At 36.0% G+C, this 26,927-nt stretch overlaps 2 protein-coding genes across 3 annotated transcripts; one reads left to right on the top strand and one right to left on the bottom strand.

Moving 5' to 3' along the window:
* The first annotated feature begins 33 nt into the window (after positions 1 to 33).
* LOC113499080 lies at positions 34 to 11,754 on the top strand. Of its 2 annotated transcripts, XR_003401062.1 has the most exons (17): positions 34 to 387; positions 460 to 686; positions 850 to 912; positions 1,347 to 1,561; positions 1,951 to 2,230; positions 2,317 to 2,435; positions 2,887 to 3,159; positions 3,324 to 3,466; positions 3,868 to 3,916; positions 3,996 to 4,085; positions 4,163 to 4,201; positions 4,666 to 4,701; positions 6,132 to 6,284; positions 8,133 to 8,372; positions 8,541 to 8,908; positions 10,281 to 10,355; positions 11,690 to 11,754. XR_003401062.1 is itself a non-coding variant. In XM_026879424.1 (16 exons), the coding sequence occupies exons 1-16, from the start codon at positions 105 to 107 to the stop codon at positions 10,289 to 10,291; spliced, it is 2,589 nt and encodes an 862-aa protein (XP_026735225.1). In that variant the 5' UTR covers positions 34 to 104; the 3' UTR covers positions 10,292 to 10,561. The 2 variants fall into 2 exon arrangements, 1 of the variants encoding a protein (XP_026735225.1); XM_026879424.1 differs by lacking the exon at positions 11,690 to 11,754 and having other exon boundaries at positions 10,281 to 10,561.
* Positions 9,241 to 26,927, bottom strand: LOC113499081 (ATP-binding cassette sub-family B member 6, mitochondrial). Its single transcript, XM_026879425.1, has 17 exons — positions 26,787 to 26,927; positions 26,256 to 26,409; positions 23,723 to 23,867; positions 22,630 to 22,829; positions 22,159 to 22,309; positions 20,209 to 20,380; positions 19,341 to 19,507; positions 17,383 to 17,620; positions 14,489 to 14,664; positions 13,934 to 14,003; positions 13,408 to 13,543; positions 12,357 to 12,564; positions 11,710 to 11,888; positions 10,636 to 10,750; positions 10,078 to 10,218; positions 9,882 to 10,003; positions 9,241 to 9,754 (listed from the first exon to the last, which is right to left on the bottom strand). The coding sequence occupies exons 2-17, from the start codon at positions 26,402 to 26,404 to the stop codon at positions 9,580 to 9,582; spliced, it is 2,544 nt and encodes an 847-aa protein (XP_026735226.1). The 5' UTR covers positions 26,405 to 26,409; positions 26,787 to 26,927; the 3' UTR covers positions 9,241 to 9,579.

The raw sequence follows: 26,927 nt of genomic DNA, 5'->3' as shown, positions 1-26,927 counted from the left end.
AACCTTATTTGGGCCAATTCACTGGCCTGAATGTCAAATCAAAATTATCAAGACGAACAAGCAAAATTATTATAACAAATTAATCAGTCAATCATTTTTCTAATATGTCGTTTTTCAATCCTGAGATTCCGATAAAAGAAAAACCAGTTTCACATCATCCTTGGGAAAGATATATTAAACCCGCATATGCCAACACATATAAATATGGTCATAATTCAGCGACGAATCCCGCTTTTCCTCCCAAAAAGGAAGACCCTTATAGTGCCGATCGAGTTAAGTTCACGGTTATAGGAAACATGGTTACGAAGGAATTTATCTACTGTAAGAAACTAGTAGAAGGTCTTCACAAGTATCGAAGCAAATATTTCGCTGCTCCAGTAGTTAGAGGTGAGTATTTTCCTTCACTTGGTTAGTTAGTTATTTTTAAGTTCCTACTACTAAAAACAAACACAATTTTAGCTGTAACGGGCATAGATTGGCCGAAAATATGGAATGATTTGAAAATCCAGTATGGTGGCCTAGCTTATTGCTTGCTTACTCAATGTGCCGTACTAATCAACGACCGCTTTCTTGGTGGCGTGGACGAATTAAAAGAACTGATTGAATCTAAATATGTTTATGATATACATCCTGATTATGCAAAGGAAGGCATCCAGTTATTTGCTAAATATTTAAAGTCTTCTGGAGTAAGTTGTTTTTAAATGGTAATAAGTAGTTTGTCGTTAGGGACATAAAAAGTAAATAAGATGTAGGTAAGTTATGATTGTACAACGAATAGATGTTACTTGAAGTAGTTGATACTTGTCCACGAGCACAACTAAGTAGTTAATGACCCTTTTAAAATTTCAGAGACCTTTTGTTTATTTGCAAATTTCCATCAACGCCGAAGTTATTGGGACGATGATATTTATGGTAAGTGCATAATAAATTACGGAATTATTACTATTAAAAAAACAATAGGCATTTCAGGTTTGCTGGACGTGTGGCAGTGATCGTTATTAATTGAGGTTTAGTAATATAGCGTCTGTTGTTGATTTCAATGAATAATACAGTTTTGAGATAAACCTATCTTGATCCAAGGTGTCATCTACTTACCTACATACTAATTTTATGTCTTTTATTGGTTGAACAATTTAGTGTGAGGAAGTTCTACACGAAGTTCTAGAACTACACGTACCTACTTTACACCATAAAGTGTATGTTACCCATATGCTTCTGGTGCGTTAAGACTCCAAGATCCGTATTTAAGCAAGCCAAAATATTTCAATTACCTATCCACATAGATTCTACAAAATGCAGTATCATGATACCATATATAAACTTAAGTCATACTTATAAACTTCTAGCTTTACTCAGACTTAGTGCCAGCAACGTGTGAAAACTTTCTTCGTCTTTGTAAGACCACTAAAGGTGGCTATTCAGGAACTCCCGTCCATCGCATTGTTAAAGATTGTTGGATCCAATGTGGAGGTTTCGGATTAAAGGAATCGAATATGCCCTGCGAAAATTTTGCCGTACCGCATGACAGACGGGGAATTATCGGTATGGCTAACGGCGGCAGGTAGGATTCATCAATTTCATAATTTAACCTCGTTATGAATTGTAGTTCGTAAAGATGGATTGGTTTCCCCTTCCCCAAGACCAGGCAGAATACGTTCGCAATCTACCAGACTAGTAAAAGTCATTAAATAACCACCCGAGGAACCAAATCCAGTAAGTGTTTTGTTTTGGGTTGAAATTCACGATTAGAAACGATTCGCAAGTATTATTGATATTTATCTTGTTGAAGATCTCACATTTTAGCTAGTTATCCTCATATTTAATGATGACTGACTTTTCAATCGTCTGAAATCGTAGAAAATCAGAAAACAAATTTCATATGGCTACGGATTCAATAAAAGGTATGACTAAAATTAATAACTGCTCTCTAGCATAATATTCATGTTTTAGACATATGGATTGTTCCACTCAATTTTACGTTTTATTGCAACCTGCAAATTGGATGAAAAACAGATACGTAGCTTTTGGACAACTTATTGATGGAGAAAAAACTCTACAGAAGATTGAGAGTGTTCCCGTTTGGTACGAGACACCAACCAAACAAATAATTATATTTAAAGCTGGCGTTTTTACTATGGAATGCCAAGATATTATGATTAATAGAGGAGCGAACGAGTATATATCTGGACATATTGAAAACCTTCATATTATTGGAGAGATGTTTTACGAGGTACTTCAAAGTAATACTTGTTAAGAGTTATCGTAACACTTTCAAAGAGTACATTTTTTTTAACTTTGCTATACTTTATCCATCAGGCACTACTGGAGAAAGTGTTCTTGGAAGCTGATTTCCGAAAGTTACAACAAATACAAGATGAAATGATGGAGGAAGGAGTTCCCGAAGAAGATGTGAAAAATTTGCGAACCACGCAAAGGTACCTATTATTTTTCAATCTTTTTTATGTGCACCTTCCATATCTGACCAGATTATCAAACCGCCTCCACGTCGACGACGATGTCTTTGACTATTCGCTACTTTGCGTTGAACGTTCGTACCGTCTACACATTAACATACACACACAGGAATACCATATTTACACTGACTAGAAATTTTTAGGGTTCCCAAGGTACCTAAGTGGTAAAAACCCTGTTACTGATTCTCCGCTGTCTTTCCGTTCTTTTGTCACCGGGCTGACGCTCATGAATCGTGATAGCTATAGAGTAAATTTTCCCAAATAATATATACCGTCGCCGCTATAGCAAAAATACTACAAATAAACATCGGGGTTAAGCAATATAGGTAAAAAAACCGACACTGGGGAAATGTCGCGAGTCCGAATCGCGCTTGACCAGTTTTATTTTCATAATTGGAACGAATGGTTACAGATTTATGAGGAGAAAGGAAGAAATCGATAAACAACTGAAGCGTGACAAGACAGGGCGCACAACTCCGGTTGCGCTTCGTGCACCAACTCCGTATGGCGAAAACAATGAGTTTGATGTAGAAGTTTATGAATACGAGCCTGAAGAATATTCATACAGACACGCATCGACGCCTCATAGTGAGAGTATTGTTGACAAGCCTGACAAGCCTTTCTACATACCTTTGACGGATGTTCCTTACCCAGGGGAGGTTGATTCCACGTATGACCTTAAGAGGTTAGCAATTTCAGTAGAGATTGAACAATACATTGAAATAACACATCCACAATTCTGCTAAGTTATTGTGGGATGTTTTATTTCGTCCTAATTAAAAATCACTTATATCTAATAAAAGCAATTTTTAACTTAGTGATTATCAAAAAAAATAAACTTTATTTTAGATTTTTGCAAGGCGACTATTGCCTAGAAGTTGACCTCGAAAAGGACCCTTCTGCAAAATCGTCGAAACAAACTCGACTTTCAGTTCCATCTGAGATTTTTGAAGCGCTTTTTGAACGGACACCCTCAACGGAATCAGAAGACAGTAACGCTTTTTATGATATTTAATTATGAAATTGTATATGATATAAATAGCCCAGTCAATTTAGTCCAAAATGCATACGCTATCTCGATTAGGATCCGCAATCGAGATGGTAATCGGATGTGTAAACCATCCGCTTTGTGTTCGGAGCGCTGTACATTGCTTGCCTATATTATCAATCTAGATCGCGATCAAAAATTCATGATCGACCAAATAGATTCTTTTTTTTTCAGATCGGGAATAGTTATGGTATTTTAACTATTTGTGATGGTGTTCCGAACATCTGCACCGATTTTCATCTCAATGCGAATTTTTGCAGCCTTAAAGTCTTGACCTCAACGGCAAAGGTTTGATTGGACTGAAAGTCACAGGCACTTATTAAAGTAACTTTGTTTTATTCGCAGGGGAATCTTTAGATTCAACTGATGAGAAAGAAATCAAGAAATATTTAAAGTATTGTTTTTTTTAAGTATCTATCTTATTATTCTTTAGAGCATTAATGTATGGACTCAATATTAATACATATTTTTAGGATTAATTCAGATAGCGTGAGCTTTGCAGGAGATATTATAAAAGCTGTGGCCCAAAAAGACAGACGAAAGTTATTTGAAAGTTTGGGACAGTAAGTTTGCGTCATGTAAAACTTGTAAAAACAAAACTCCAAAAAAAACAACTAAAAATAATTTATTATCGTTACAGTGCTCAATTACTTACCGATGAGCAACTAAGACGTTACAGGTATGGACTTGTCATAAGTTATCTAAAAAATGTGACTACCTCATTTTACATGTCTGAGTGTCTAAATGAGGGTTCAACTTAGTTTGCCTCTATCTTTTAGAAAAATCTACTGTTACTCGAATAGTTTTAATCAAGTACAGTAAATTAGATGACACAAATTAAAAGCCACGTCTTTTTAATTTGTTATTTTTAAAGCTTCCGTTGGGCGGAAGCGAGCGTCAGACTTCTTCTGACTAAAACCAAAGGATTTTTCTTCCTTTGCTCGTTTGCCACGGTAGCCCTTTCGGATAATTGCGCGGCCCCGGCTGCCAGGGCTATAAATATTTTTGAGAAATTTCTCAAACCTGTAGGTACGAGTGGCATGAATAAATTCAATTTCTATGAAGGGTAACCATACCGTTGACTTTCAATAAGCCAATTAATTGCCCAAAAATATAACTTTATTTCTTTTACCATTTGCACAGGTTAGCCACTGAGGAATACAAAGCTCATCAAAGCAAGTAAGTACTTTTTCGTATTTAGAAATTTTAAATAAGTACCATCATGGAACATCAAAGCATCTCCTATTTTTAAAAGCACAGAGAGAGAGAGAGAGCTGTATATTTTTTTTTTATATTTTTTTCCTTTTTTTTTTCTATTTTTTAGAAAAGTGTCGATTAGTATGCCAACTAATTTCGACACGCCCAAAGAGATTAAACGGCGACAGACTGGCTTCGTACGGCCTGAAGATTTAGCTCGAATAAAGCAATTCCAGAAGGAACTTGGAGATCATGAAAGTGATGATGATGACGACGATGATGATGATGATGACGATGACTATGAGCCCTACCAAACAACTGCTAGGTGATGATAGGACTGTTTATGTACGAACGAATATTGAAACAACAATTAGTCGTCTCCATTTTAAGTGTTATCTTTTTGACACGGGTGTAACCAAGAGATATAAGACGAAGACGAAATTGTTTCAATATTTTTAGGTTAGATTAAAAAATTTGGAACTTGGGTTCGAAACCCATCTTCGGCTAACAATGATCAAACTAATCCAGGTCGTTGTAATGTACTGCTTAAAATCAGATTTGCCTTTTTGACATGTGGCTCGGTGTCATATTTGTTTTTCATGCTGAACGTTCGAGTTAATGAATCTGAGCAAAGTCGAACAAACGTTGCTGTTGGTCACGACAAAAGTGTTGAGTATTATCATATTACATGCAACTCGAATTAATAGTTTTCAAGCGATGATATCGTAACTTATACATACTACGATTGCAGAGTATGGAAATGAAGAAAAACAATCTGGTAATGAATTAGGAAAAGTTGTTTTAAGTGTATTTTTCATATACACCTACATTGCTAGGCTAGGCAGTTATGATGTATTTTCTACTTGTAAAAAAAAAACAAAAGGCGCCTGACATATCTCGACTCTAACCGCGTTGCTAGAAACTTGAAATTTAGACTATGGGACAACATTGACTGTGATTTCATCCAATGTCTAATGATGTAGTCAAATAATTAAACGAAAAATCGGGACGAAACCACGTAGATGCGGACGTTAACTTAGTCTAGTCAGTGCCGGACAATTCATTGGTTATAAAATATATTCCTATATCGAGCGGCATCTCACTGGCTAGCCTAGTAATCGTTATAGTATTTTGTTCAATTTATTACATCCATTAGGCCTCTTATACAGTTAATTATTTTTAGCCCTAAAAATCTACTTCAGTTTCGCAGTGTCTAGATCACTATGGAAACTTGTAGTCGATGACGGGCATGTTGAAAGGACGTGCTATTGCGCCACCGTAAACGACCACAAGCTCCTACAGTGATACATAGAAAGCTGTAGGCTCAACTGTCAAGCGCGGGTACTGCGAATTTGACTTAGATTTTTACGGCCCATAGAAACATGTGTATAAGAGGCCTTTACATCTTTTAGTCATTTTCCTACTTCTGGTCTTACGGACGAGGAAAAAGAGGCGAAAAAACGACGTCAGACTGGTTTCGTTCATTCCGATGATTTAGAAAAAGTCCATGTTTTCACCAAAACGAGCTCAGAGATGCTGCTAGATGATGATGACGATGAAGTCAGGTGACTACGCTATGCCCTGTATACTAGATAATTACTATTTGATGAGATAAATAGTAGAATAAGAGCAGCCTCAGCAGCTTTTAGAAAACGGCACAGCACTTCCGCTTTATACAGTTTATCAACAATATTAGTTTGTATGCTCATAGTGTGTCTGGGCCGATTTATCTCTTTCTGACTACTACGTCCAAATTAATAAGTATAGATTTCATACAAAATTAAAAACAAAACTGTTAGGGTATTATGTCAGGATCAAACAAACCGCAAATCTCTCCACAAAACAAACACAAAGTGCGTAAAAAAAATAGTAACTTGAATAAGAAGATACGCAACACCTTATACCTACTTAGCTGAATCCTGCAGTATCAAGTCTTGGGCTGAAGAAAACCTGGGACCAACACAAATAAGGCTAAGCCCACATCGACATTGAGGTTGCTGTCAGTAGATCGGAACTGGACAGATAACTTTGACCGCACCTACATCCTCACAAAACTAATAAGAAATCTACCAGATCACAACTTCACTTACAAGTTGGAAAGAATATTCCGTTTTCTATCACCATCCAACACCAAGAATTAAAACAAAGGAAATAAAAATACAAAATAATTAGACTGGTATTACAAAATTTTTAAACAATCTGTATTAAAAAGAATTACTACCGGAATGTTGACGAAATTAAAAATGATATAGCTTAATTGCCTATACGCTAATTTTCAAGTTTCTAGCAGTATCGTCCACCACAATGAATAACGGGTCGAGAAATGCCTCAACAGGATATATTGTTTATATACTAAATAGTTCTTTTATTACTATTTTAGCCAAGACGATCCAGCGGATTCATCAGATTCATCGGATTCACCGATACACAGACATTCTCTAGATTTACAAGCCTACTATGAGGACCCATTTGATAACTTTTTTAAATGAAATTTTGTACTTAGCAATTTGGACGTATGTGATAAATTAAATGTAGTTGTAGCGAGTTGTCAACTAGAGACATCGCTTAAATTGTAAGTTTTATCGACGCTTCTTGAATTCTTAATATTTTTGCCTATAGGTGCCTTAGTAGTAATTCTCTTACCAGTATTTTAGATTTTCATGTTATTTCTTTTTTTAATTTACTTATTGCTATTCTGAACTATTATTAATATTAATGATTTACGACCTGTTCTTATTATTAAACAAAACTTTGGTATTGTTTAATCAGGCACGTTTCTAGATTGATGTACATAAGTTTAATTACATTAAATTTTTAATATACTAAATCGTGCCTAATTTAACATGATATAAAAAAGGAAACTTAATTTTAAATCATCCTTCTCTTTGTCTGTGATGAGAAGTGAGAGAGAGAGTTTTAATTTTGCCTAACTTGTATCAACTGGGTGATAAACAACTAAGGATTAAGATTAATTTAGACAAGAATAGAGGTTTATATGACTCCGGGCGGTAGGTAAAAGATTTCTGATGCGACTTAACTCATACAAGATTCAAGACAGATACGGCGGATAGAATCAAGATTTAAGTATTGCTTATTTATATTCACATAGTTTCAATTGCTTGAAGATAATCTGTGCCACAAGGTAGTGTATGATAATTTATTTTCACTTCCATAAGTAACTAAGCTATGTATCCAGGGGTGTTCTGGATATAGTATTTTAATATGAGAACGTTCAAAAGTTCGCGTAGGTTTTTACGATTATTACAGTTACGGAGCTCCATAATACCCCTGATATATTATGAAGCAAAGTTGATAATCGGTTGTTATTTGCACCAATAAGGGGTACTCAGACCCCGTACAGTAGTAGACTATACGAAAGATTTAAATGATATTTACCAAGCATGTATGCGCAGCCCGGTCAAACCTCCAGCGTTCTTGGCGGGCGGAGCACGGGCCGCCCGCAGGCCCACCGGATTTGTACGTCGCGAAGACCTCCAAATGCTCCTGGGCACTGCTGACGATGATGATGACGATGATGATGACTACGATGATGACGAAAGACACGGCGACATAAGGCCATCGGTTCTCAATCGCCTCTACGACGCCATTGTGCACGAAGATACAGAAATAGGGCCCACCTTAAAAAATTACAGGTAATCCAAACAGTATTAGTATTTGGCATAATTATTTTTAATCACTTTTAGTATTTAGTATATAAGAGGATTTGAGTTCCATCTCAGTCTGAATAGAATCTAATTGTTAAGCCTTCACAATAGATCATATTTCACTATTTTGACTGTACATATCTTCTTTTGCTTCAGGCCTTTCGAAGAAACACAAAAGAACAACTCACTGTTTCTGACTCGTCCGTGTCACCTTGACAGCAATGAAGATGTAAAGGATAGATTTAACTTGCACCGCTCGGTGTCCGAATTATCGGTTGACCAATCCATAGATCACGTCCTTGAATTACAACATGGTAGAAAGGTTAGCCGCAAAATATCGTCTGACTATGTTAAGACGATAGATCATATCGAACACCACAAGGGTAAAATACACTCAATAAGGAGCGTAGAGTTTGCTAAAAAACGGCCTGCTATCTCCATTGACGAATATCAGAAGAAGAATCGAGAGTACTATGAGATGCAAATGAATAAGGTTCCTGTAGATGGCGGACCGTCTGCTGCTGGTAAGTTGTTTAATTTTATGTTATTACCAAGTTCGTACAAGTTGATATAAGCGATGCTCCAACTGATTAAGCCCCTGATTAAGTAAAGGAAAAACACATTTTCTGAGATCTACAAAGGTGGTCTCTTCCGTCGTCCTAAACTTATCGTTAAATAAGTTCTTGCAATAATGCTGCCAGCACGAAGCTTTGCCCTCGAAATATCAATTTTAAAATTCGCTGTGTTGGGTACCGCAGTTGTTAAACTTCAATAAACAAGTATTTAATTAGAACTGTCGGAAAAATATATTATTGTACGATCCCACGAAATAAATGAATAAATAAAAAACTGAGTATATAAATAAAAACAGTTTTAATAACACTGAAATAGCACATAAAATTTCCCATCACAATTTTAATACTACTAGGTACAATAGTTACATCATCACAATGTCAACTTATGTTCATTAAACTTTTGTTCGGTGAATGTGTGCATAATGTACATAGGGTAAAAATTTACAATCCGTCAATATACAAAACTTATTTGGTTGGTGCTCCTGCGAGCGATCTGTCATGTCCCTTACGTCTAAACGTCCACAGAACTAAACAATTGACACTAGGATTCGATAATATTCGAATTCACTGATCCACGAACCGACTAGCACCCTGCTTCGTAATAACTGTACACTGTTTGTCTAATGTCCGTGGCCGTGTCCGTGCGCCAGTAGGCCGTTGGTCTCGGCGGGCGGCGGTCGCGGCTCGTTGTTGTTGTTGTTGTTGCCCTCTCCCGGCCCTTCCGTGTTGCGGTGTTCCAGCTGCTGCTGCCACATCGACGCGTAGAAGCCGGCTTGCACCAGGAGTGCTTCATGACTTAAAATAAATAAGGAAATGTCAATTAAATGTATTCTGATACGCAATAAGAAAAGCAAACACATTAAATAGGGCTTTTAACAACTAACAATTTCGGTAGTTCGAAGATAAAACGTGATATACTTACTTTCCTCTCTCGATGATCTCGCCATCTTTTAACACGAGAATTTCATCTGCGTGAATAATTGTAGAGAGTCTGTGAGCAATTATGAGCGTTGTCCTATTTGCACATACTCGCGCCAAAGCGGCCTGCAGATACAAAACATTTTTATTAAATAGAAAAAAAAAACGAAATAAGAAAAAAAATATTGCGAAAATGTTACCTGAATATTTCTTTCTGTGTTTGTATCGAGTGCTGAAGTAGCCTCGTCAAGTAAAACGATGGCTGGATCTTTAAGAATTGTTCGTGCAATCGCTATTCTCTGCTTTTCACCTCCACTCAGGCGCAAACCTCGTTCGCCAACCTAAGATATGAACATATAACTAAGTCAAAACCGTCCAATGTAATGTGTTTTTTTTTTCGCAGATAATAATTAACGGAAGTAAGGCAGCCGAAGAAAGACAATTTTATCTCTTCGTATACGGAGTCACTACGGCCAAGGTGAGTGATATAGAATCTTTTTGCTCGTAAAATAAAATTTCAGTTCGTAGACCGAGATTGAGGACCTTATTGTTCCACCGACAGGGTCTATGGCCTTACAGAAGAAAGAAATTTTAGAAAGAATTACAACTATTACTTAGAATAAAGTGTTATTTAGCAAATGAACGAAGTTTATTTTAATTTTGTTGAATATCTTAGAAAAAGGTTCTTAATCAATTGAAACCGTTGTTGTACTTGTTCAAAGCTTGAAAAACTACATATTATTTTGGGAAAAGCTTACCTGTGTGTCATAAGCATCTGGGAATGTGAGGATCCTGTCGTGAATGTCTGCATTCTTAGCCGCCGATATAACATCAGCCGATGGTGCATTCAGTCTTCCATACTGTATGTTGTACCTGTAAAGGCACCCAAATCTATCACTCCTTTCATACATATGAGTTTATTTTATTTATTCTATCCTGTTTCTGCGTTATAAATGTCGTTGTAATAATTGTGTTTGTTTTGTTTTCTGTTTTTATTTTGTTTAATTCTTAGAGACAAGTGTCTTAAAACATAAACGCCTTGTTGCGTTTGTAATATTTATTAATTTAATTTTATAAAGAATACCTGTCTAACATTAGAACTAGATTTTATTTTGTTACTTAATTACTATTTTGTCCGAAATAAACATAACGTCATAATTTTTAAGAAGTTTCTTTTTTTTAGTCATTTTAATTAAGCAATTGCCCGACTGGCTATTTTTGAATAATATTGGACCATTTACCAATGCGTTAGATCAATATTGAACTGCATATTTATAAATACACAAATGAAAACGAAACAAAAGCATCAGAACAATGCTCTTGTTCTTTTGCATTTGTTCGGTCATCAAGTTAACACCAACACAACTATAAAGAAAATAATCATACCGAACACGCCTGACAAGTTGGTTGGTCTATTTAAGAAGTAGGTACGTCGCTACGTCGTACGACGACTGTACGAATAATAGATGCATATAGTCACGGCATAAACTCTACACGGCGCTTTTGGTGGGGATGAGGTTAGAGAGTTATGTATGCGTACATGTACGTCTTTTTTTATTCCTTAATTATATTTAAGGGGTTTTTATCCACATGGTTACGTCAACCTTGTACCTTATGCAAAATTTACTTACACGCTACTGAAAAGGGAATCACTGATTACACACTCGAACCAGACTACATATTCATGGGTTAAAGAGTTAGGGATTGATGTGTAAGGGTTGCCTGTAAAGTCAGCGCACGTCCGGACCCTCTATCCTACCGTTCTCACCTCTAAGCAGTCTTAGCAGAGTTCGTACTACTCATGTTCTCTAGTGGTTGGTGTGTGGTCTGACCTGACGGTGTTGTTGAAGAGCACGGTGTCCTGCGGCACGACGCCGATGTTGGCGCGCAGCGAGGCCTGCGTGACGGTGCGCACGTCCTGCCCGTCCACCAGCACCGCGCCCTCGTTCACGTCGTAGAAGCGGAACAGCAGCCGCATGATCGTCGACTTGCCCGCGCCCGATGGACCCACCTAGTCATATTTTAAAATTAAGTACCATTATGATGATTTGTGTTACGTTCACGTTGAGAATGATAGGATTGTTCTTATTTAAGTTTATTGTTGAAATTGAGTTTCAACTTTTCTGATTCATATATTTTTATGGTAGTTTAAAAATGTAATGTTTATTTAAATTAAATAGATTACTAATTACAGCATGAAGTTTTCTTACACCGAACAATGTCGTTTCGTCGTTTACGGTAGTCATAGCGTGTAAGCAATATTATTGCGATTCTCCATTACAATAGCGTTTTTCCAGTGAAGGCGTTCGATAAGAGTTTGCCCAGAGCAGTACAAAAAGTTCCCGACAATAGGAACCAAAACTCAGCATAAGGGGCCTATTTAGACGTTGCGATACATTGCCAACTGCACTGCAACTTGCATGTCAATTCTCGCGTCGTCTAAATGGGCCCTAAATATATGAACATAAGTGTATCTGACCAGCGCCACGGTGCTGCCGGGCGGCACCTTGAAGCTGACGTTGTTGAGCACGAGGCGCTCGGGCCCGTAGCCGAAGCTGACGTGCTTGAACTCCACGGCGCCGCGCCGCACCAGCAGCTCGGGCGCGCCCGCCGCGTCGCGCACGTCCGAGTCCACGCGCATCAGCTCGAACATGTTCTCCATGTCCACGAAGTTCTTCTGGATGGCTCTGCAAAATATTATGTTAGTTATAGTACTGAGTGTTTCGTATTGTTTAAAGAAATTCGACCTTTTTTAATTTTTCAAGTACAACATTACAAGTAGTAGCCAGTACAGTCCAATCCAACTAAAATTGAGTAGCGATCAGTATTGTCTGGCTTTTGATTGAACGTATTTCCTACTTGACACTTTACGCCTGCACGGAGATCCGAGGTTGAGTGAACGAATGCTTGTTACTAGTCTGAGTGTCTTTGTGCATGTAAATTGAATGTTTGTAAAACCCCCGCGACGCAAGAATTAAATTCCTTAAGGCGGGAATCGTTCAAAAAATTCAAAAACACTACAAGAATGAGCACTCAATTTCGCATGCGATTCTGTTAGCCTACTTGTATGCCGACGTAGCTAAATTATAAAAACAATAAAACATCTGTACTAAGTGACCTTCCACATAATTACTCATTGTAAATTATATCACTATCGGTCGTTGGAGGGCGTTCGCAAATTATTTATCTTATTTTCTGCACGTATCGAGACTAGAAGTGCGATAAATATAATTGATTGCCAATAATGATGTACACATTGATAGAGTTACACAATATTCGTAAGGAAGATTATTACTTCCGACGTATTATTCGGAGTTCGTTTTTAGGGTTTCATAACCAAAGTTTGGCAAACGCTCTGAGATCTGACCGCCTATCTCACGAACCGAGATAGGTAGGAACAATTTTCGGCTTCCAATAGCTAAGTACCATGTGTGTAAATGCCGTTAATTTAACAACAGTTATTCATAAATATTATTCTGGTATTAATCTATATTAAATTCCAAAAAACCTATATAAAATAGGTTAGTTACCTGTAATAAGTTCCGAACCAGTTCAAAGGCACGTACAGCTGAACGATGTATGAAGCAAAGAGTACATAGTCTCCAACTGTCAAAGTCTTCATTTGGACCACCATTGATACACAGAGTAAGGATCCAGCCAGAAGACCTGAAGACGTAACACATTCTTATATAGGTTACCTTTTTATGTTAAATACAATTATATCCTATACCTCCATTCAACTTGGGCCTGCTAAGAGGTTGTTTTTCTATTTATTTAATTTCATTACACATTATCATCATCATAGCCTTTGCCCAACTTTGTTGGAGTCGGCTTCCAGTCTAACCGGATTCAGCTAAGCACCAGTTTTACAAGGAGCGACTGCCTCTCTGACCGTCTCAACCCAGTTACCTGGGCAACACGATACCCCTTAGTTAGACTGCACAATGCTATTGAAAAACTAATCTTAGGTCTAGAATAAGGACAGAGTAGAAGTAGAAGTTTGTATTGCTTTTAGGCATTTATAGTAAAAACAATACCGTATACAATCTTCCTTACCTGTGCAAATAATGATGTTTTGTAATGTGTTCAGCATATTCAGTGTTATCAGAGATTTGAACTCCTCTTTCTGAAAACAGATAAAGCATTAATCATAAAACATATTTCTGTCAGTAGCTAATTAATTTTTTTGTTTTTATTATCTTTTATCATGGAAGAGTTTCCGATACAGAATATAATAAGGAAAATACATGATGTGAAATACGAACATAATCGTAATCAATGTTTTTGTCTGAATTTTGAACTTGGAACTCAGATTTTGCACTACCGACGGTTGGATAGGACAAGCGTTTGTGTGTGTCTTTTAGCATATGATTTGAAAGTTTATCCGCGGTACAATGATTAAATTGCATAGTATAAAAATATTTTAAAGTTTTTTTTCTATTTTAAATAAAAATACTTGTATTAAGCAGACTTCAAATACAGAATTTGTCATATTCCGAAAATTTATATTTTAAAAAGCTAGCATATTGTATAATCGTTTTTCCCAGGCTTCGATAAACTTCGTTACATAGTACTTAAATTGATTAATTAATTATTAGTGTCTGGAATTACCTGGTAGTTGACAATAGCCCCCTTATAAGACACGACCTCGTAAGCTTCAGCTCCATAATATTTAACAGTTTCATAGTTAAGGAGTGAGTCTACTGAGCGCGCCTTCTGCTCATTATCAGCCAGGTTCATACGTCTCTGGAACTTTGTGCGCCACTCCGTAACGGCTATTGTAGCAACTGAAACATTCGAATATATATATTAACCCTATTAAAGTGTTTTGTAGGCTGTAGGCTTAGTCCCGACAGAATCAACTACTTCTTCAATCGAAATGAGATCGCGATGGCAACGCGAAACGCGACACTATCGCTATTTCGTACAAAATCGAGGTAAGATCCAAACCAGTTTCAAAAATATCCTTGAACTTGACAAACCATTCTCGCCCCAACAAAGCCACAACTTTAAAAGGTGAAATGTATTCAAATCTATACATATAATAAATCTGTAGAAAAGTAATTTTTGTACATTGAAGAAATTGAAAAAATAAATAGCCAGCGTGTGAAAAGATAAGTAACAGAACCCATTTCCATCATTTTTGAAATTTTTGTCTGTTTGTCTGTTTATCTGTTTGTTTGTGCGCGCATCACGTAAAATCTACGAATTCAATGCAGACAATGTTTATATACAAAAATTATACGCAACTTGAGGTATAACTTAGTTTTTATTTCATCGAAATCGGTTATTTCTATCAAAAGATATGATTAATTTAGTGAGTTCAAGAAGTAAAATATTACGTTACGCAATTCAGTATAGTACTTGCAACGACATCTTAAGACTAAAAATAGAACTAATGTTGATAGTTGAAATCCAAATCCGATAGATGGCGTTGTGCAAATGACGTCATTTTCTGAATCGCGGTGTTAAGAGATTCCGCGCGAGAATCACGTCGACCGTGTTTACTTGAAAAATTGGGTTTCGTTTGGTGTCTTAAAAGTTCTGGAGTGTGTCGTAAAAGGTCTTAGGTTGCTTGGAAGATAATCGTTGTTCTAAATTGGTCGAAATATAAGTATTGGCTGTTTGGTTTCATTTGGTCATTGGTTTGAAGTAGGAAAGTAGTATTTTATTTACTTCGTAGTTTGTATCTAATAGTGCCAATCGTTTTACAGTAACTTAGCCAATTCGTTGAGTCACGACCACGAACAGACGATTCGTTGTCATACTTAAGGCGTGTACGCACGTACGAACACGAACATAGCGAACACAAACACCAGACCCGAACATTTGGTTCGTACGTATGGACGGCATATTCGAACACGAACGCAAACATAGTTCGAGTCGAGTTCGCGAACAACAGTCGTGAACTCTATCTTAGTAGCCATGACGGCGCCGTTGGAAGTGGTCGATTGTGAAGTAGCGGAGAATTTTTTGATGTTCGCAGTGATTCACGAAATGTTGTTTCCTAAAGCGGATCCTAGATGGATCCGCACTGCGATAACGGGCCCGCACCCCGCCCAGATCTAGGTATACGAACAGTTTTGTTGCGTAACATTTATTAAAGCTCTTCGAACACCGTCCATACAGAACACACTACAAGGATCGCCGCGAACATGTTTGACGAACAGAGTGTTCGATGTTCGATAGTGGTACGCACGTGCGAACCAAGTTGTTGCGTATCATGTAACTCAACAAATTTGTTCGTACGTGCATACGCGGCTTTAGACTGTTCGACGCACCGTTCTTTTACGTTTGTAGGCTATTCGGTCATAAGTGTTGTTGGTTTTTTATTGCTTAAATTTTCCTTGAAAATGCCTCAAAGAAAAAAACTAACCTTTCGCTGCATAGCCGAAATGCGAAAATTATGAGACTTAGTAGGTCTCAGGAATCGGAAGAAGATCGTGAAGCACGGTTATCTGCTAACCGAGAGCACATCGCTCTTTCACGTGAATCTGAAACGTTCACCGAAAGGGAGTCACGTTTAAGTTCACAAAGAACACGGACCGCAACTTGGTGGTCTCAAGAGAGCATCGAGACGCAAACGACGTTGTTTTGTTCTCAACAACCAGGCGAACGAAGTCGCGGGCACAGCTAGTAATTAATAAGAAACAGTTATCTTAAAGTTGTATAAAGACTGCATGTTGATAAGGTGCAATTAATAAGTTGAATTGACAATTATTGATATGAATTAATAACGATGTTGTAATTATACAATTAAGTAATAAAAATACAATTACGTGAAACAGTCTCATATTAGTCTCATAGTCGAAAACTTTTATGTTTATTACGTCTTTAATTGTTTTATATTTTTACTTCTATAAACATACAAGTTATTATAAATCATAAAGACACACGGGTAAACCTAGCCGTCAGTGCTCATATCAATACAGCCCAAATACTACATCAGCAACCCCTCTTGCCCCAAGTGGTTTAACAATCGTTAATGAAAATGCATAATGTTTAAGTGTATGAAAATGACATTTGATTTCGACTTGGACCTGTCATCTCCTGTCATCTCTGTACTTTCGAGTGTTTTCTAATGCTTTCGAATACGATTGTTTGTGAGGCACTTAGTTTGGCTAGAACTGTACTCGCTTTGTTATCCGGAAGGCTAAACGTAAGCCTCCTGATTAAAAATGACTACACACTTCTGGTACGTGTCATACTAGTTTACGTAGTGATAAAATTAATCATAAAAAATACGTACCTAATCAATTTGCCTAACGCTTTTGACTTATAGGATATTCGATAATAGAATCTAAAGAAAGTGATATGACCTAATAATATTTTCTTTCAAATCCAAGTGATCTGTGAATCCTCTCATTTTGGGGCGGCGGTCTTCATGGACCGATTTTCATCAACCGTAGATGGCTTGCTCCCTAGTATTTTAAATTTTAAGAAAAAAACTTATCTCATATAGTCGTTAAAAAGTAATTAAAAAAGTACTTGAGGATTAAACTTACTTATATAAAGCACCATGGTTGAAAAGACGATTAGACCGAACCAAGCATTGAACTCCGACACGAAGTAGACAACGGCCACAACTATATCAATGAGCGTCGGTGTGATTGAGAAGAGGATATATGAAAGGAGGTTGTCAATGGAGTCTGTTCCTCGGTCCATGACACGGAGGACCTCTCCCGTCTTCCTTGATAAATGCCAGCGTAAAGGCAAGTCGTGTAGATGCTTGAATAATTCTAACTGGAAAATAAAAAAAATATACGTATAATGAAATTCCTAAGTACGGTCCTGTTAACACGTTCACTGCCACCACAATTTTCTTGAAGTTCATAGCGATGCCGCCCTATAAATTCACGCGAACACGCCAGGCGTGTCGGCGGCACTGCATCTAGTTAAACATTGACACGCTAGGCGTGTTCAGTGGCACGTCGATGAAGTTAAATTCTAAATTTGTCTATTTCTCGGGTTTAACGATGAATATTAGTTATTTCGCATTTCGCTTCGCAAGAATAAAGGTGATTCTAATACGGTAGTGAATTTAACCTGGAATTATGGCTGGAAATAGATTTTTAGGTAAGTAATTATCGTAATTTTATCAGAGATCGCAAACATGTAGTCATTTTGAAATACTTTATACATAATATTAACTTAGATAGGTAAGTTTACGGCACGATACCTGTTTTAGTTGAAGTTATCGTATTTATTTACTACAAATACCAAATTTTTTACTAATGTGTGCACTAATTTAATATACATATTTATTTATGTTTTGCATCATGTACATACACAGTGATTTAAGAACTAAATAAATATGAGTAGATACCTACATACCCTGCGGGTGTCATAAAACAAAAATGTACGTAGCTATGTACCTACATAATGCAAAATATGTTAGGTATTAGGATTATTATGTCTTATGTAGGTATTTCTAGTAATTAGTAGGAATTTAAATAATTGAAGACTCTCACAAATAATAATTAGAAAATAGTAATAAAGTAAAAAAATGTGAAGCCTGATTGTGTATTTGTGTTGCCATTTTTACAGGTATGTTGTTGCGTTGTGCGGCAATGTTACATCCCTTTCAATTACTTTAGTCGCACTAACTGGGAACACAAAATCTCCCTATTTACGACAGTGATACCATATACCATACACTTTACGCGTGTTTTCATTTGTGGGAATACACCTATATAATATAACGGAAGTATAAAAACGAAAGAAAGAAACTGTTGACAACTTCTGATAAGTTGAAAAGGTGGACACGCCCGGCGTGTTCTCGGCATTACATAATCACTTTTTTTTTAATGCAAAAATTAAAAGAGTTTTTCCGGAGGCCACCTCATTTATACTTAGGTTATTGCTAGAGGATTATGTACTGAAAATTTCAAAAGGCAATTTAGGCAAATTTTCGTAATATCTCTAAAACATTTAGGACACGCCTGGCGTGTTCGAGGCGTAGTTATAGAAATTAGCAAGAACACGCTAGGCGTGTCGGCGGCATTGAACGTGTTAAGAGTACGGCCCTGTTACCCCTCTCACCCCGTCACCTATAAAAAGTTTTTAAGCAAATGACATATAAAATAGTCGTCAGTTTTTTACAGTCTTCAGCTTCGACACACGTCCCCGCTATATACGTGAATTTTAAAGAGTGTAACAGTATCACATAGAGGAATAAATTAAAGTATCAATTTATATCGCCTACAAAAAAAATAAGGTAATTTAGTATATTATTCCTCCGTTACATTTTATAAACGATAAAAACTAAGTATATGAACCAAAGCATTTTATCTTTCTAACGAATCATCAAAAATTCAACTCTAAAAATAATACATTTTAGCAATTGGCCAGAGCGTAAGCGTTAATACATGATGTGAAATACGAACATAAATCACCTGACCAAACGCTGTTGACAAAGTTTGATGAGCTATATTTATAAACATTTATGAAGATATAAATATACCTGTAACTCTCTAGTCGTATACTGCTGCACTTTGATCCATAGGAAGGAGCGCAAGTTGTTGAGGAAGCCCATGCCTCCCGTGCCCCCGCCTTGCAGGAACTTGAAGAACACGTAGATTGCGACCAGGTCCCATCGGAAGGCCAGCGGTGGGATGGATATACTGTCCACTGTAATAAAACATTATTGTTGAGATACTAGTGTAATGTGTTCCAAATAAATGGTCATAGTGACATAAAGTAATATCCTGTTTAGATCTGTAGCTATCAGTTAAAGGAGGGTCATTTTTGTGTAGAAGTAAAAAGCCACTATGGGTGCCATGTCTCTTTTCCATACCAACAAAAGACCTTATGTGTCGCAGGGTAAAAAAATCTTTCTTAATCTAAAAAGTTCTCAAAATAATTGTGCAAATCAAACTCATTGCTATACATTCTATCCGTATTCATCGATCTATTATTTAAGTATTCTAGAGCTTAACAACAAATGCTTTTTAAATACTGCAACTCATTTTAATCCTTGTCTATCAACCCTTATCAAGTTCATCCGCAATTAGATTGTAGACAATCAGTCCTCTGTGTATGGTATGTACTACGTCATTTACTGATATGATAATAACCATCAATATTTACACAGTTTGCGTAACAATAACGGTCACAGCGATCGTTACATTTTTCATATCGTTCGATCGTATTGTTCAACGAAGAGTTGACTTGAGAAATGTGAAAGATCCTTTATCAGTTCCCAACAATTTTACGAACATTATTGCAAGCCTTAAGTTTTATCCACTATGGGCTTGGTCTGCTTTTAGGCTTATCGAATTCCACTAAATGCTAAATATTTTGAAGATTAGTAATATAGAGAAAATACTAACCTATTTTTTTGCTATAAATAGGTACGAAGAGATTTACTGCTCTGCCAGCGAGTAGGGCCAGGACACAGATAAATACGTAGATTTGGAGGCACACGCTCTTGCGCGGCCACATGAATGGCAAAAGGGTCCGTAGTTTGGTAAACACATTGCGGAATGTCGATCTATTGTCATCCTGTTAAAAAATAAACAATATTATTACATTGAAATTTGAACCCTAACCGAAGAACTATAAACCGTTGGACACCGGTGGTCGACGCAGTGGTCAAAAGATACGAATTATTTTATAAATTTCATTTAATATTATGATTAGTGCAGGATTAATATGCATTTATCATTATCGTTGCATGGACATGATAAGCGGATGACGACTCAATCGATCATGGTGACGCATGCAATGACCCTGCATCCAGGGGTCATATACAGGTAGACAAGAAAACAAAATATAACTCATTTAATAAGACGTGAGACTAAATATAAAAGGTAAACCAAATGTTAATTTAAAAAGTAGATTTTGTTTACATTTAGTGCACTTGTACTCGCTAAGAAATGCCTCTGCAAGAATTCGTGACGCTCCTACATACGAACTGTATACACAACTTGGGCTCAAATAAGAAAGATATGTCTTTACTCAATTTGGGGTATACATAGTTACGGAAGCGGAGTCTTATTTTTCGGATGGGCAATCATCTATTGACTCCAGCCGCATTGGGGTGAGCAGAAAGGATTGTCAGACTTATATTGACCATGTTTGTGCGTTGCACGTTGTGTACCGGGGTCCCGGTAACCCTTTCTGACAAATCCTTCGGCCCGGCAGTCATCAGCCTGGTCCTGATCGAGCGGTGAGCTATCGATCACTCACGGTCCCCGAGCACGCGCCACAGAAACCATGTTTCGACCCAATAAAATTGTTATCTACACAGTACGCGTGTATTACCTACACGAATCCTTGCATAGGGTCCGGTAACTTTACTTAGTTTATCTTAGTCTCATTAAATACCTGCTTAATATTTATGAAAAAAAAAACATTAAAAAGAAAAAAATAACTAATATAATCTCACAGGGACGTAGACGTGAAAGTATTTCCCCAGTTCATTCATGTTTCCTGATTGAACAATTTAAACAGTCTGAAAACAAACATCTTTTGATAATAGACATTGCAATTTCTTTTTTTACTTATTAAATGCTAAATAATATTCTGAAGGAATAAGAATAAATGGAGTAAAAAGGCAAAATTATAATTGAAGGTCATCTTTTAATCTTTCTTGTTCACATAGTTTAATACGCTTTAGACGCCCTATAGCGTGGTCTAGTGATTAGCGAGAGGACAAGACTCCATAAGCGACAAGAGTCTAGTCACTTAATATAAATATATTTAATCAGACCCTAAAATTCGTTAATAAAGCCCACTTGCTGTTATCAAGAAGTGAAACCATACTGGTCCTTCATCTATTATACATACGAAAAAATAATTAAAACTAATTATATTATTGCCTTATTACTCCGTATTCCTTCCTTCACAATAACTTTTCAGACTGTTTACTTGTACTTACTCTATTCGAAAATTCGATATCAAAATTGAGAAATTTATAAACAATGTAAACTATTGAACTCAAGTCGGCACACTCGGTAATTTAATCACCTTTTTAAATTTTAATTTAAGTATATCTTTTTCTTCTGTAAAAACAATTATATGATTTTGATATGGACATGACATTTTAACCTATAAATTAACTGCAAAAAATGAACTAAAAAGTGACATTATTGGACAGAAGTTGATGTAAAGAAAGTATGTTAAAAAAGTTGTTTTTAAAATTACTGTAAATAGTTTGTATATGGTGAATTCTTTATTTATGGATTTAAATTAAAAAGCGCGAATCTTTCAGTTATGCCTTTTGAATGTTATCTTCTGAATTTATTATTATTTTCGAAAGTGTTGGTCGAGTCTCTTACCCTTGGCGGTATATTTCTCCGGCTATCATCATCAACCTCGAGGTATTCGAACTGGTGCATGATGCCCGGCGCCTTCATGCCAAGGATGAACATGATCATGCAGGACACATAGCGTCCAACGAAAAGCGCCATCTCCAAACGATCTTGAAGACTAAAAAGGTAATACAAAATTATATTATGGTTATTTCATTACACTGTATTGATATACATATATAATTGTCTTTCTTTTAATAAAGGTTATAGTTTCTATCAATGTGAAATATTGAGATATTTTATGTTTTCTTCTGTTAAAACTTACTTATACATCTGCTTGAGATAAAAAAAACAGACAAAATAGTATCTGTTTATAATAATATTTCTATGATAACTTAATTCAAAGTTGTCGCTGCTTTGCCTGGGCAAGATTCCAACGGAATTCTTATGTATAGTGCAATTAAAGAACAAAATTTTATATATAAAATCTGTACTCACTTTTTCAGATGCCACCACCATCCTTCTTTATTTAGGTTCAAAAAGGAAAGGTTTTCCGAAACGAATATAAGGGTCCAAAATACTAGCAGCACGAACCCATGCCCTCTTGGAGGGACCGAGGGTAGTAAGAACCGCCTCTCCAGTACCGCTAGGTAGGCCGATAGGGGAAACACTAATAAAGTTATCACTAAAGCTACAATCTGAAACAATATAAATATTATTTATAAACAAACAACTAGTAAATCGTGGCTAGCCGGCCATTCACGAACGCTTCAAAAAGTATAACAATTGCAGTTATGAGAAAAAGACGCCGTATTCGTTCACAGCTGTAAGTGTTATTTCAAGAGGTAGTGGTAGGCTCAAGATAGCGAGTTATTGGTCGACATCAAAAGATTATTGACACGAAAAAGAGATGACCAATCGACTAAATCGCTATTCCCGGATGGAAATGGAGCAGTAATTAGTAAGCAGTGGCATGGTAGATTTTAAAAGTATAGGTTTCTTCACTGTCAGATAAATAAAAATAATTTTATCAGACTTTTTGATTTCGAATTGTGCATCCACGTTTATAGGTTATTGAACCGCTAGGCTGCCAAGATTGGATATTAAATAACCACTTTGATTAAGGAAAAAATATATTTCCGTTTACTATAAACAAAATACGAAACTCTCCTGATAACGCTTATCCATACATGAGTTTTGACCGTTTATTTCACTGTAATACAACAAACGTATTTATCAGAAAGGTATTAAACTTTAACAATAACATATACCGGCAGTTTCATTTCAAGGTAATCATTTTGCAAGCAAGTTTAATGCTACTGTTTATTGCTTAATAGCGCATAGAATTAACGTCTTTCGCAGGATTTACGGTAATGCGTTTCCAACAGATACTATTTTTGAGTTGTCCTACACACACCTTTATACACAGTGCACAGAAAATCAGTCTTAACGGGGGCACCGAATGTGGAAGTAAAATAAATATCAGGGAAGCAAATCGAATGCTTTGAGCAAACTTTAAGGAATGGAACAGAACTAAATTCTAATAATAAAACGATCTTGCAATATAATATACAAAAATAAAAGTTCTCACCATATATCCATAAATATATCCTCCTTTAAATACAAAAGCCTGTAGAAGGAATCTTATCACAGCCAGCACGGGTACAAACAACGTGAAGGACAGCTGCACGGCGAAAAGCCGTGAGGTCCTCACATCCATCACTTCTGTAGCATATCTGGAACAAAACAGCTGATCAGTTTTCCGTAAAGAAGCATACTTTTAATACAGGCATATTCCTTAAGTCCTACAACCTCTTAAGCAATATTATAGTGTTTGTGGAAGACTCTTCAATATTGTCTTATTTTAGGAAGTGGCTATAAGTATTACCATTACCTCAGATTTATTCTACACTAAAGCTAATCTGAATTTGATAATTGGTTTTAAGGGGTTGCGTACCCTTAATATTAAGTCATAAAGCTAAAAGGCTAAACGCCCGTAATATAAGCCATTTTGTGATTTCCCGCCCTCCAATTTTATTTATCTGTCATCCAACCGCGGATTTGTTTTTTTTTTACGTATTTAGTATCGCGAATGTTTTTTCCATGTAATAGATATCTAACATCCAGTCATCATCAATTCATCACAAACCTAACATTTACAATATTAGTAGGTCAGGCTGTCAGGCATATCAATGCTAGTCTCAATTGCGACTGATACCCGATATGTTCGTTAACGGTCATATTTGTCATAGCGTGTTGGGTATTCATTTGGGTGAATCAATATTTATATTTCCAATAATTGCACCACTTTCGTGTCATAACGTGACTAGTGATAGATAGTACGCTATTTGGTAGATTCTTTAAAACAAATCAATAATTATTCTCGTTTATTATATTTAGGCATGCCAAATACAAACCGCATATTAAAATTACAATATCTACTTTTTTTCATTGCACTAAGGACATATATTGTTAAAATTCGTGTAATTATTATGGAGAAAACTATTTATCAACAAGTTCTTGCGTAAAATAAATTTTAGCTCCGACGTTTTGATGTGATCTCTTTGCAATGTCTTATTCTCGTAAAGCTCAGGAATACTAATTACAGTAAAAGTACCGATCATTCTTGACACTTTTTTCTATAGGTCACCAAATTCTACAGAAACCTTATCAATTTAATATAATTAGGCTACTAACACGCCGCGTCCTCAACGAAATTATCCTGTTATGCATAATATAATGAAATACACTTGAATGAACCAGGAATAGGGGAATTTCACCTAAATAAAATAAGTACTCTTCTTCTTGCGTGAGAAAGTATCTTAGATAAAGTATCTCAAATACTTAAATTAATATAAAAATGCAGTAGTAACGTAGTACGTGCTATAAGGAAGACGATAAAAACGTCGAGTTATTGGGTTCTCGACTACAGAAGGATATCAACTTAACCGGTTTTTGCTATAAAATTGTCGCGATGAATATGGAAAGTCAGGATTCATTATATTCATTAACTTGTCGACTTACGACTCCCGTATTAAGGAATTTCATCCTTGTTTCGCGGGGTTTTCAGAAACATTCAAGTTACATACACAAAGACACCCTGACCTAGACAAACATTCGTGGATCACACAAATGCTTGTTCTATGCGGGGATGTGTTTGTTGTGTGATGTGTGCTGTTTCCGTGGGTTTTCGATTTTGCCTCAGAAATATCCATTTTGAGTTTTATTACAAACTGATCTGTAATAATGATCATCAGATTTCTATCTCAATTCTTAAGCAGTCATCCTAAGTAAGCAACTCAATAGCGGAACTACTAGACAGAGTTAAATTACTCTTTATCATAATAACTTTTATCATTTTGCGGGCTGGGAAAACTGATAATTTTTGATTACAACAATTACATATATACAAGAACTACCTATACTTAACGAGGATATCAAATGATAATGAATGAAATTGCTATATATTCACAAATAGTAACTTTTTAAAATTATCTGTCAGTGATTGGATAAAATTTTAGTCTGGCCAATTTAATTACATTATATGTGTAAAGATATATTATCCGATGGTTTATAATATGATAATATATATTTCAAGTCCACTTTGGTGTCCCCTACAGTGCATGTTTGCAGGTGTCTTTGAGGATGTGCTTTGAGTCTTTGCAGAATCCTTGCAACACAAGGATTAATCTATAGTGTAGAAGTTGTTAAGAAAACATTTTTTGTTATTAAAAGGCACAAATCTCTTGATTGTGTACAGTGTATGTTTATCTTCTCATGTTATTACTGATCCTTCTATAATAATTTTTTGAGATAAAGATTATAAGCTAATCTTAGACTAATTTATCTTGCACATAGATTGATAGATACTTTATCAGTAAGGTCATGGTGAATGTATTTTAAAAATGACAACTTTTGTGTTTTTATAAATTTAAAGTGTTTACCAAAATAATGTATAAAATAAATCACAAGCATTTCCAACAGAAATTATTTATGAGCGTAACAATATTAACCTATTTATATTGGTATAAATTACCATATAATTTTTACATAGAAGAAGGAAAATAATGCAAAGTCATTGACATAACACAAAATAAAGGATAATGCCATAAACATGAACTTACCTCTTATACATAACTATTTGTATCAGTCCAAATGTAAACAAAAATCCTCCAATGAAGATAGCCGAAGCTGTCTCCATAAAACACTGAGATATTCCATGGTCCACCCATATCTCTGCCAGGGTCACGTTTGGTGGGCAATATTCCATCATTGTTGCTGAAAGTAATGAAAGCAAATTACTGAATGTGTTCATTATTCTACTATGACATGTTCTTATGCATTTGGGGAAGGACAAATGTGTGGTTTTTTTTAATCATCTATATTACTCTTTCATCTACAGCATCACATCATTCAGGCCCGATTTCTCATATCTTACACACTACGAGATCTCTTATAACCTTCGATGAATTTATTCATGTCAAATCTTGGAAAGCATGCAATTTTGTAAATGGTAATGAGATAGAAATAGTGAATTTGCGCATAAATCAAATAATAATGACATACGCAATTTTACTATAGTTCATAATAAATAAGTACAACAAAGAGAGAATTGTCATACTTATTTTTTATACAGCAAAAACAATAATACTTACATCGTGGTTATGTCGTCAACGCGGCTTCGGTTATTTATTTCATCAAAACACACAGCCCGGCTAACTCATATTGCTTCAAAATGCCTACAATCACGTAAATTCAAAATTGAGTAAGAATTTATTCATTTTGACAGCTACCCA

This window comes from Trichoplusia ni, chromosome 11 (assembly GCF_003590095.1).
Source record: "Trichoplusia ni isolate ovarian cell line Hi5 chromosome 11, tn1, whole genome shotgun sequence".
Taxonomy (NCBI): domain Eukaryota; kingdom Metazoa; phylum Arthropoda; class Insecta; order Lepidoptera; family Noctuidae; genus Trichoplusia; species Trichoplusia ni.
This window is presented reverse-complemented; position numbering and strand designations above follow the sequence as displayed.